This window comes from Gallus gallus, chromosome 3, assembly GCF_016699485.2.
Source record: "Gallus gallus isolate bGalGal1 chromosome 3, bGalGal1.mat.broiler.GRCg7b, whole genome shotgun sequence".
NCBI classification, from domain to species: Eukaryota; Metazoa; Chordata; class Aves; order Galliformes; family Phasianidae; genus Gallus; species Gallus gallus.
The window spans coordinates 66,230,792-66,243,038 of NC_052534.1; the positions used below are offsets into that span (position 1 = coordinate 66,230,792).

The 12,247-nt window shown below is 38.5% G+C and overlaps 1 protein-coding gene across 4 annotated transcripts in view; it reads left to right on the top strand.

Annotated features, from left to right (window-relative positions):
* The window catches only part of SLC22A16 (solute carrier family 22 member 16), a 33,609-nt gene that overhangs the window by 17,938 nt on the left and 3,424 nt on the right, over window positions 1-12,247 (top strand). For 3 of the 4 annotated variants that reach the window (XM_046939600.1, XM_419787.8, XM_040698318.2), the window contains 5 exons: window positions 1,929-2,046; window positions 3,906-4,455; window positions 6,018-6,145; window positions 6,523-6,632; window positions 7,117-7,216. In XM_046939600.1, coding sequence (XP_046795556.1) covers window positions 1,929-2,046; window positions 3,906-4,455; window positions 6,018-6,145; window positions 6,523-6,632; window positions 7,117-7,216 — 1,006 coding nt within the window. Of the gene's footprint in view, window positions 1-1,928; window positions 2,047-3,905; window positions 4,456-6,017; window positions 6,146-6,522; window positions 6,633-7,116; window positions 7,217-10,262; window positions 10,454-12,247 lie in introns of all 4 variants that reach the window. The other variant, XR_005858892.2, reaches the window with a different exon arrangement.

A 12,247-nucleotide genomic window follows, 5' to 3' on the forward strand; every position in this document is an offset into this window, starting at 1 on the left:
AGCAAGTATTGATTTTCCAGTGTCTTTGCTAATCACTTGCTTTTGGAATTTATTTCCTACTTCATATCACCCGTTGTTCTATGCTTTGTCCCTCAAATTACCCTGTGCATTTTGTCCAAAGATTTTTATTTTTATTTTTATTTTTTTAAGAGGAATAATAATAGTAGAAATATCAAGAGTAAAACCTGAGAGTAGGTGTTCACCTTCTTTTCCACGAGGAGAGATTCCTCGTGATAGCATACGTTTGTTTCTGGATATGCTGAACTGCTTGAGGACTACAGGAGGATTAAAACCCATGTATTTTAAAACAAAAAATTACCTGACCTCTGTCATGAATACAGCTCTCTGGGACTGATGCAAAGGCTTTGAGGGATTGAGCAAGCCCCCCTTTTTTTTTCTTTGCTGCCTGATTGCAATTTTTGCCTGAAAGGTGAGTTTAAACTTCTGCCTCCTGAACGTTAATCCAGACAGAAGGAAAAAGGGTCATCACTGTGCTTTGCTGTGGTTCCACCTATTTACCAGCATGATCAGAGTTCTGCCTGAGCCAAAGTAGTGTCAGCCAGCTCAGAGCCCCCACCAGAGCCTTCCTGTGATCACTGTGCAAAAACTGTCCTTCAGTTGGCCCCTATGGTTCTGCCTCCCCCGCTGTTTTCTGAGTTTGTGCACTGAGAGCCAGCTTCACAGACAGGCTCAGAAGTGGCAGTGAGATCCAGGACGCCTAGCTGAGCCTGTCTGTCCATATGACATTCAGTTTCCTAAGCTGCATTGTACTGTCCCGGGCAGTTTATATACTTGTATTTTGATTTGAAGACTCCTTTAGTGTTATGGATCCCTTTCTCTAGGGGAGCTTGTTCGTTAACAGCCGTGTTAGGTGGTAGGTAAAGATATGTTCCACAGCAAACACTATGAGGAGGAAAAGGAGGCCAAGCACGTTGTTCTTTGGTTTTTCTTCATTAGCACAGCATTATGGTGTAACAATGTGGGAATGCAAAAGCAAAGATGATCTGTCTTTAGTTTGTCTTCTGGAACACATGGAATCAATCCTTCCTCCCTGTTCAAGGCTTTGTAAAACCTTATTTAATACAAAACCAGCATATAATGCCAACATTTGTTCTGTGTCCCTTAAATAATTGATTGCTTTATTAATTAATACCCAGACATGATTTATGAAGTTAGGTTCATGTTGTTCTCATTTCAACTAATTTAAGCCACGAACAGTCAGTTGAGATAATAACACACATCCTGAGTTGTAGATTTACAACCATGGATTTTACAGCTGAAAGTTATTATTTTCTGACACATTCTGACTGGTGAGAAATAAGTTTGTGGGTTCCTCCCATTCGCAATTAACAGATTTCCCAACAGAAGAGTCAGCAGGGACTCACTGGGATCTCTTCTGGCAGAGGTCAGAAACCAGATGTGTGTAATGACTCCTTCCTCGTATATCTTCCAAGTCAGGGCTGGTGAAAGATGGGAGGGTGCTGGAAAGAGCTGTGAGGTGGTGTTGTTTGCAAATGAATATCTGAAAAAAACAAATCTTATGTACTGACTTCATAAATCAGACGGAGTAGATCTGCAGATCAGTTGTGGGGAAGTTCACCTTGACACTGTTATGTGAACAATATAATGTCACTTGTGAAGTTTACTTCAGGAGTTCTGGAAAAATTCCAGAAAAGAGCCTCCTTCCATAGGAGTTTCCATTTTCCTTGAGTTTAGTTGGAATTATTGGGAAAAAAAAACAAAAGAGAAATTTTCTTTCTCATATGGCAAGAAAAATACAGGAAAGTAATGCAGAGTTTCTTTGGTGAGTGAGAGCCTTAGGTACAGTATTTTCAGGCTCATTTCCAGACAGGCTCTCCGGAGTTGCAGTTTTATTTTGACAGAATGTTTATAGTTGCTCATCATTTCATTGCTGCTGTGCTTTACAGACTGGGAAGACAGCGCGTTATGTGGTTCACAAGTGCTGGTCAGTTTGTATTTGGCATCACAGTGGCATTCACGTTTGACTACTACAGCTTCGTGATTGTCCGCTTTCTCCTTGCTATGGTAAGAAAGGAGCTCACTGGCTCTTTTATGTGCCTTTTCGTTCCCCATCTCAGGAAACCCCCTTTTTTTTTTCTTATTTCCTCTTCTACTTCATTATTCTAAAGCCCCGTCTGTTGCACTTATTTCAGCAGAGCAGGGAGAGTCTGAATGTTCTTGGACCACAGCACTTTTCCTCTTTGAATTAATAGAAAGCATCTGTATGAAGCAGTGTTTGGTACCTCCTCCATCCCAACCTCTGCTGGACTGGTAATTAAATACCAAGTGTGAGCAGCGAACTCTGGCTTTTACATTGCAACTGGCATTGCATTTCTCCTTGTTGTTACCAATGGAGTATATATTTCTTAAAATAACAAATCTATAATAAGTATGATTTTTATCTCTGCCATTTGCATTGATGGAGGAGAGATGCACTTTTTCTCTTCTATGCATCTCTTTGGTCTTTTAAACTACACCTGAAGTACTAAATAAATAGGTAGGCATGTTTAGCACGTAGGTATTTATACTATACTTAAGGGTGTTCCTGTATACGTGGCTATATCTATACATACATACATACATATCTATATATCTAATATCTATATAAGATATATGGTAACCAATTTTTATATCCAAAAGCATATTTATAGTCTTTCACTATATAATGCATCAAGACGTTAGAAAGCTGTCACAAGAAAAATTATGTAAGTTACTTAAAGGAGGTTGGAAATTTGAAATTAATCACATAATTTAATGTATTCCTGTGGGCATTCAAGAGGGGACAATGTACCTGGACCTGCCTTTGCCTGATTAGAGCTCAGAAGCATTTCCCAGCAAGAAAACTGCATGGGGATTTCAGCCTTGAACAGTGAGATCATCAGGATTCCCTTCACTGGCTCCCTGGCTGTTGATGCTGGCGGCTGTGGTGGTTTATAAGAGCAAAAAGTTCTGATCAAACAGGTGTCGTAGGCTTTAACTGCCCACTGGGAACTGATTTGAGAGAAGGAGATGTGAAACTGTAATCCTTCACCACTGAGATCAGTGCAGCTTTCCTGTCAGCTTCAGTGGATTCATGGACAGGGGTTTATTAATTGGAAGATTTGTAACCAGAAAACTGATTTTTTTTTTATTTGATTAATCAAAAAAATATACTGGAATATTTTCTAGCCTGGGATTTCTACCTGTGTTCTGAAATGCTTTGAGTTAACAGGAGTTCAGAGTGTTGCTAGTGAAACTGAAACATATGTAAGATATATATAAAGATATATATTCAAAGAAAAAAAATCCTTATATGAAGAATATGTCAGTAATTCCGTTCTGTTAGTATGGCTATTTCTGTATAAGAACCTGTAACTCTGTGAATGTGCTTCTCTTCCAACACTGTAAAACTTTGATTTAATGACTATTAACAGGAGTACGAAAGGTAATTCTCGATAAATTTGCTGTTCTGTGACATGCAGATTAGTAATAGTCTACTTAAAAGCCAAGGTTGAGATTTTCAAAAGTGGCAGTTACTTTGGGGGGGACTTCATTTTCCTGAGTGTCCAATTTGTGATGTCATTGAGGACTTGATTATTGGAGGTGAAGTGACGACAGCTAGTTAGGCTCTTTTTCAGGTGTCTCTTGCTGGCTCTGCACGCTAAAGGGAAGCATCCAAAAGCACTTCATGTCTGTAAACACAGTTCTCAGGTATTCTGAAAGTTTGAGTGAGCTTTTTGTCCAACTGATTTGTTTTCAGGTTTGCCTTTTTTCTGTCGCTAAGTAACGGGTCAGTGCAGCGCCAGTTAAATGTACTCAGATGAGGAATGCTCTTACCTGTTGCACAAGAAAAGTAGATACAAACCTCACACTGTGTTTTTTTTTTCTCTTTCTCCATTCCCCAGGTTTCAAGTGGCTATCTGGTTGTGGCTTTTGTTTATGTGACTGAATTTGTTGGCATTAAAGCACGAACCTGGGCTTCTATGCATGTCCATGCTTTTTTTGCTTTGGGAATTATGGTTGTGGCACTCGTGGGATTTTTGGTTCGGACCTGGTGGGTGTATCAGATATTTCTCTCCATAGCAACTCTTCCCTTTGTCTTGTGCTGCTGGATGCTCCCAGAAACACCTTTATGGCTCCTGTCACAGAAAAGATACGAAGACGCACAAAAAGTAATCAATATAATGGCAAGGTGGAACAAAGTAAGCACTCCCTGCAAAGTGTCTGAACTGTGCTCAGTCCAACAAGATGACCCAGGCACTGACAGAACAAGTGGTAATGCCACATCCTCAACCAAGAAGCACAACATCTTAGATCTGTTTTGTAACTGGTACATTGCGAGAAGGACCATCACGATCTGGCTGGTCTGGTTCACTGGAAGCCTGGGGTACTACGTCTTCTCCTTGAGTTCTGTCAATCTAGGAGGCAATGAATATTTAAATCTGTTTCTCATAGGTAAATAGTTTTTGTACTTGATTCTTTTTCTGACAGAACTAGAACATTCAATTCAGAAATGTATAGAGATTAGACAGCCAGTTTTTTAACTTTATTCATCCAACTATGAACCTTGTTCCAAGATTTTCTTGTTAATTGGTCATAAAGCTGATTAATACAGGAAGAAATCTCACTATTTCTCCAAAGAGAAGAACTGAGAATTTGTTGGTGTACAAAATTCTTCTCTCTCTGTCTTTGTGACTGTAAAACCATGTTCTAATTTTCTCCTCTTCGTCCTGCAAGCATTTGGCAGATCCACACAAAACCTAATAACAGCAGACCAGCAACACAAAAAGCATCTGTCATTCTGTTAAAAGCACAAACTAGGAGAGCATAGAATAAGTTAAGGCTACAGTCGTGTGCAGTCATAATATGCTGAGTCAATCTGTGCAGAAAATAGATTCACTGTTCTCAAAAGCAGGAATAATTTTTTTTTCCCAAAAATGTATTTTTAGTCATGTTGTTCTTTCATTGATCTGACTATAATATTCCTGTGGTATAAAGTTGTTTATGAAGCGCATTTGAGGCCTGACCTGAAGTTTGTTTGTAAAAATCAGTGGAAAAATTCCGTTGACTTCAGAAGACTTCATGTTGGGCACACAGCTCTGAGACAGCGGGGGAATAAATTATGTGCTTTGTTTTATGTGACCCAGTGCTCTCAGTGAAGTGTGTGCCTGTCCATGTACATCAGCACACAGAAGGACTGTAACTCTCGTGAGTTGAGTTATCACATCTTGTAATGTATTGGTAGGCTGGCATGGTGAAGAGTGGGTGCTAATGATGGAGAGCAGTAAGTAACTCACCGTGGCCACCTCTTCCAAAAATATTCAAGCAGACTGGCGTAGTGTGACTGGCTGCAGCCTGCTTTTACCAATACAAACCCCAGCGTTTGTTTTCTAGTATTATAGGTGCATCAACATAGCACATGTACTCAGTAGAAAAATGCAGCATATTTGTTCTTATGTTCTTCCCTGACATTACCCTGGACATAGCAAGATTCTTCATGAGCAGGTTGGCTTAAAATATGTCCAGAATGGCTTATGATCAGTATGATTTATCTGGGGGCAGACCATGCTTAATCAGGGTTTTTGAACAGTTCTTGCCAAATACTGGTCCCATATGGCTGCATTAGGTTTTTCTCTGGAAAGACACATTAGGAAGAGGAAATCTACCCAAATGGGTTATTGTAAGCGGCTGCCCTCTCTTTAAAGGAAGCCTTGCTGGTTTCTGTAATTTTCTGCCCCAAAGAGACTTGGAGCTGCTCTGTGCTCTAAAACCTGTTCCACTTGTCCTTCTCCATCCCCCACTGACATATCTTAGGCCATGTTTTCCATCATCTGTTGCCATTTCTGTGACCAAATGAATGAGCCTAACACAACAGTTGTCTCTAGATTTCACATATTCGTGACATGTACAATCAAGCTAACTTCCTAGATTAAGTGAATTCCCATAAAGAGGAAGCTAGAGTTATAAGATGAATATGTGTAATCATGACTTAAAACAAAATAATTTCATACTGACAGGTGCTGTGGAGTTACCTTGCTATATCATTGCTTGCATTGGGATGGACAAACTGGGAAGGAGAAACACACTCATTCCGTTCCTTATTTTAAGTGCACTGATCTGTGTTTTAATTATGTTCATACCTCAGGTTAGTCATATATTGTTGAAAGTGTTCCTACAGTAGACATTTATTTTATCGATCCTGAAGTCTGTAGATGCAGCTGCTCTTTCCAAATCATATGCTTTTAAAATGCAGCTGCCAATCAAGGATAGATTTCTGTATTTTCAGTACAGACTTCACAGTACTGTTGCTGTGTCTGATGTACTGCTGGAGTCAGATGTAAAATGTTCCCAGGGCTTCAGAGAACCAGGACTGGTAAAATGTTGTGTGGACACTTTACTTGCTTTAAAGAGAAAATAAGTAATAAGTATTGCTTTGTGTTTAAAGAAGAGTCATGGATTTAATTTAAGTTTGCAACAGTGATGTTTTCTGGTAATTTACTTATTTGTGATCTCTTTCAATAGGACTTTAATGTGTTAATTATCTTGGCAAATATGGCTGGAAAATTTTCAATAGGTGTGGCATTTGGCCTTATATACCTCTACACAGCAGAACTGTACCCAACAATTGTAAGGTAAGAATTTTTGCCGGAGGGTATTTTTCATTGTTTTGTTGTGATTTCCTTTTTCTTTTTTATGCTGTTGGGCCATAGCCAGCAGCTCTTGACATTACCAACAGTGGTCTAAAAGACAGGATAAGATGAGTACCCCTGCTGCTTAGAGTTGTCTAGTAGTTGGCTGTACAGTAAACTTTTATTCATTTTTCATTTCCTTGGCCACTGATTGGTTTCACTGAGGAACTAAAAGAATACTCAGCACTTTCCTGTGTGTTACATAGGCCTTTCTTAAAAGCCCCCAGTCCTTCACGCTGTAGTGCATGCTGAATGCTGATCTTATTTTTAGTCTTCATTTTAGAAGTAGCTGAATTTCACTAAAACACAAATGTATATAGTTGAGGCTGTAGCTTTCTAGTATAATTTCAACTCATCCTGTGGGTGTTACAGTTTCTAATTGCTTTGTTTGCCAGAATTCTTCTCAAAATATTTGCATCATTTATAGATCTCTTGCTGTTGGAAGTGGGAGCATGATGTGCCGTGTCGGCAGTGTGGTTGCTCCTTTCTGTGTGTATCTGAGAAGCGTTTGGATTTTCTTGCCACTTGTAAGTATTTACTTCAGTAATAAACGTTTCAGGTTCTGAAAAGATGTGTGTCACTTGACTATTCAGGAACTGAAAGTTGAACTTTTCTTTTGAAAAGAATTGAATCGAACCATTCTTGTTCTAAATTTTAACACTCTAAGATTAGTAACTTCCTACTGTTAAGAATATGCAGCTAAAGCAGAAGGGATACTTTGAGTCACTGAAGTCTGAGAAGTTGTGCTGTGCAAAAATTTGTATGCATTGGATCCTTGTATAAATTTGATAAAAATATTTCCCACAAAATTATACTTTATCTCCCATGCAACATTTGAGAAGTGTCTCAAGTCCATACTTTACTCTGCAGACCATGCTAATAACTTACTCTTCACCTTTTCCAAAGACAGAGTTTACCCACTGAGGAAATTCACCGTAGTGGCTGTTTTTTCATAATATATATTTTTTATAATATTATTCTATTTTTCTATTACTTATAATATTCTTCTATTTTTTTTTATAATCATGGAATTGCTGAGGTTGGAAAAGACCTTAAAGATCATCAAATCCAACCACATAATATTCTATCTTAACCTTTTCCCTGGCTTCCCTGGGACACTGCACCTTTGGAATAGCCTTCCAAAAGATCAAGACTATTTAGACTTACTATGTTTGGTCTTCACATCTCTCCCAGAGCTCCTGTTTTGTATTTTTCCTTTACATGAACCAAACCAAACAATTCATGACATGGGAAAAAAACAAAAAAAAAAGCTAATGATATATTGATGATGTTCGTGGTAACTTTGACAAGAAACAGGACCTTGGATTCATTAAGCCCAGTCTAATGTAGATGATTTCCAGGTCATGCTACTATTGGATCCTTATCTCTAATTGCCCCAGGAGAAGACAGGCGCAGACCATTCCTTCATAGATCTTGGGCATTTCTTCTGCATTATGTAGCTTCAAACCCATTTTGGACAAAATATTTTGTTTCTTTCCTGCTCACAGTGAACTGTATTTCTTGATTATGTTCCTCTTAAGCATTTGGTGCTTAGAAATCATGCAGCTTTTCAATACCCCCTTTTTTTTTTCTCCTGGAAGATAATTTATGCTGATGCAAAATTGTAAGTATTTACTAAGATTACATTAAGGATATAAGTGAATAACTGCTTATTAACAGTTGAAAAAGAGTTTGAGTTCTCTCAAAACCCCTTAGAATTTGCTGTTTCTAGCACAGCAATGTTATATGTAAACTATATATGCCAGAAGGTAAAAATATAATGGGATGTATCTTTGACCTACATTCTTACAGTAATTTTCTCTGCTACACTGGAATTTCTTGCAAAAATGGCATTGTATCCCTTTGATTTTGGAACAACAACAAAAAAAAACCCTTATGTTATAGATGCTGGAGATTGGTCTGAGACAATTCTTGGGAATTTGTTTCATGATTTAAATTAATTACTTTCAGTTGTTTTGGATGAAAACAAAGAAGATGAAGCAGACCACAAAATAATTCATTCCCTCATGCTCCTAAAAACTGTTTTCTTTCTTAATAATGACCCCGTACTAACCAATACAGCATCTCAGAAAAGACACAGAAAAGAACATTTGCACAACAGAGCAGCCATGAGGGAGCATTCTCTTTCTCTGGTCAATGTTTTGCCTTTACTAGCTGAGATAAGCTTTATCTGTGCAGAAGTGCTGCAGTCAAACCGCAGATGATGAATGCTCAGGTACGCTGGAGAACGGTGCAAATAGCAATGAAAACAGAGGAATTATTTCAGCTCTGAGCAACTCTCAATGTGCAGATAGTATTTGTGGAGCTGTATAGTAGTTAACTATGAATATGTTTTCATTATTAGCTCCTACTATAAAGCAATTGTCAGTTTATTAAATGGGCTTGTCTTAGCATGGAGCATAGCTTGCCAAGACTTAGGTAAAGTAAGTGTTTTGGAATGAAAGTGAAATTAAATGGATTACATTTCTGTGTAAACTGATGTATATCACGTTGACCTATTGTGTACATCGCACACTGTCAAGCAGTTAGTACTGCTATTGTTTGACAGTCTGCCTCACAAACAGTTATGCCACCTGTGAGCAGTGCAAACACCTCATTTGAATGCCTATAAATTTTGAATAACTTGCTAAATGTGGTTTGTATGTGCCAACTTTCAAGAAGAGCTGTAGTAAGGGTGCTGCTCTATCTATATGCTATTTATGTTTCTCAGTGGTTCAGAATTATGTTCCATTAGTCTTTTAACAGGACCTTGATTTTTCTGTCAAATATATCACAAAGTACAAACAAAAATAACTCCTCTGAGGTCAGTGAAGTTAAATGAATGAAAATCCTGTGTTTTAAATGTTTTTCATTGTAGTTGAATTAGAGATTTTGCAAATAAGATTACATTTTTAGATTGGTTCTGAGCAATCAGATATAAACATATTTGATTGGCAGACTAGAAGGATTACTTGTTCTCAAAAGTAAAGGTGTTATTTTGTAGGGTTATTTAATGCAAATTAAAGTCGTTGCTTCAGGTACTGAGGAAGACTAAAAAATAATGGTGGCACATCTTTTTTTGAAGTTATTATGGTAGCTGTTAGAAACTGCTGGATGTGCTGAAGTGCTGGGAATAATCTGAGAGTTTGTCTAAGCTGGAAGTCAAATTTCAAATGAAGAGCCTGAAAAAGCAGTGACTTAAACATACACAGCTGCCACATTAATTTTGGCGGAGCTTAAACATACTTAAATATTTTGCACAACAGTACACTTCAATCCATAAACATTTAACTCATTGGCTATATCAGGAAAAAGTTTTCTGATGCTGAATTACATATGGACAATGTTACACACAGGCATAATATACACATACTGTGTGTGTTTGGATCACACAAAGGGCTAGGTCCTGTCAGATGCCACATGAAGGGTGTCAAGTTTGCTAAAGACTTGTTTTGAATGAATGAAACTTCACTGGTAAGTTTGGATACTGTCCCTGGAAAAAAAAAATACTGTTTGAAAAGTCACTTCATTAATATGCTGTGCTTTAATTGTTTCGTATTCTGTCTTTCATAGGAAGCATTGGAAAATGCCGTGTAGAGTGAGGTAGAAGAGAAACACAGGGAATTAGCCTGGGGCGCAGCAGCTTTCGCCCTGAAAAAAAAGAGACACACAGTGATGGAATAGAGTAGAGAGCTGAGATTAAAGGCAGGAAAGGTGGTGGTGTGCAGATGTCCAGAATAGTGGGAGTTCACAGGGCATAAGAGGTAGGTTCACGAGGAAGGGAAACACTAGAAGAAGGTGTCTGAAAGACCATGTGAAACAGAGAAGACATACATCTTCAAAGCACAGTGTTGCTTTGACCTTGCTGTCAGACATCAGTAGCGACCCTGTTCTCATGAACTCTGAATGTATGGATATCCAAAGAAATTAGTAGTCTTTAAACTTCAGTGTCCTCAGTACCCCTCAGCGTTCTCAATTATAAATGTATGACAGCCTAAGAAAATGCATAAGAAAGGTCAGTGTGGAATAGATGCCATTCTGCAGTTCATCCTGTCTTGCCCTGACAGAAAAGAACTTCTAATAGTAGAGGAGAGTTTTGCGCTCAGAAGTGAGTGTGTTCTCTGTTTGAGTTGACTTTTCAGACACTTTGTATTCTTCTCACTCAGTACCATTTCCTTTGGTCCTATTACTGCTAGTATTTATTTATTTATTTATTTATTTATTTTGTAATTTCTCATGGCGAGGCAATGAGTATTCTATTTTTGCTGTCACCTGTACTATTAAACAGTATTTTGAAGAAAGAAGAGTGTATGCAACCATGTGAATTTTGCTTCTCAAAAAGTTGCTTGGGACAAGGGGAAGGAAAAGCAGCAGAGTGCATTTGCATGAAAACAGCTCTGTTCAAGGTCACAGTGGAGCACTCCAGTTTCTAAGCTTCTTTCTGACTTGAGGAGAAAGTCTCAGTTAGAGATGCAGATGGTAGCGGGCCAGTTCTTGTCTCCAGCACTGTGTGAAGAACAAAGGTGTTGTAGTTCCAAATGTCCCTTCTCACACTTGTAGAGCAAGTATTAAACAAACAGGACAGACCTGAGAATCAGCACAGGGCCAGATAAAGATAATACAGTATCAAAGAACACAGTCATGAAATGGAAAAACACTGAGGCCAGGCATGATGTACTGTGCAGAAGCATTTAAATAAAGAGAGATTTGGATTATTTATAACCTAACATTGGAAGAATGTCAAGGCTTTAATGCCTGTTCTGTACTTCAAAGGAGGAAAGTGGAAACTGTTCTCACTGAGCAAAGCACAGAAATAAAGGGAAAGAAGAGATGCTCATGGAGCGTGTGCCTCTGCATCTATTCAGCATCTATCCTTGCTCCTTGGCACTGAAGCATGCTCTTATGGTAGCATGTATGCCACAGACAAATCCAAGATGTGACCATGGTGCACGTGTCAGTAAATGCCTTGCACCCCTACTGGATCTATAGTGGAAGTTCAGCAAAGTATTCCTGTTGAGCATTGCATTTTCTGCTGAAGTGCTCTCCTGACCCCAGATGCACACTTCTGTGGCTCCAGGCCAACAGTCTGTACCTAGAAATTCTGGTCTGGCTGCACAAAGGATGAGCAGGGATGCAGGTACAGGGGGAGAGGTTCAGGAGATAGAGTGTGGTTTGAGGTTATAGGTGGCGGGGAAGCTCCAGCTCTGTGAACATGCATGTAAAATAAATGAATGCAATCCTATAATCTGTTCTTAAATACATGCATGGTAGTAGAAATACCAGATGAAGATATATCTATTCTCTTTTCTCAAACACAATTATTCCTCCTTGCACTGTATAGATCCCTTATGGAAAACAAAAGCAACCCACTGCATTTGTTCTTCGTTAATTCTAAACTTGCTGTTCATTAATTATGCCACATAAGATTTCATTTACACAATAAAAAAGCAGATCTTTTATACAGTCAGCATTTAAGACTTATGGTATTTGCTTTACATCACAGTTCCTTGAATTTTATTTCAAGTGTACTCTCAGGCAAGACCAAAGATTTGCATACC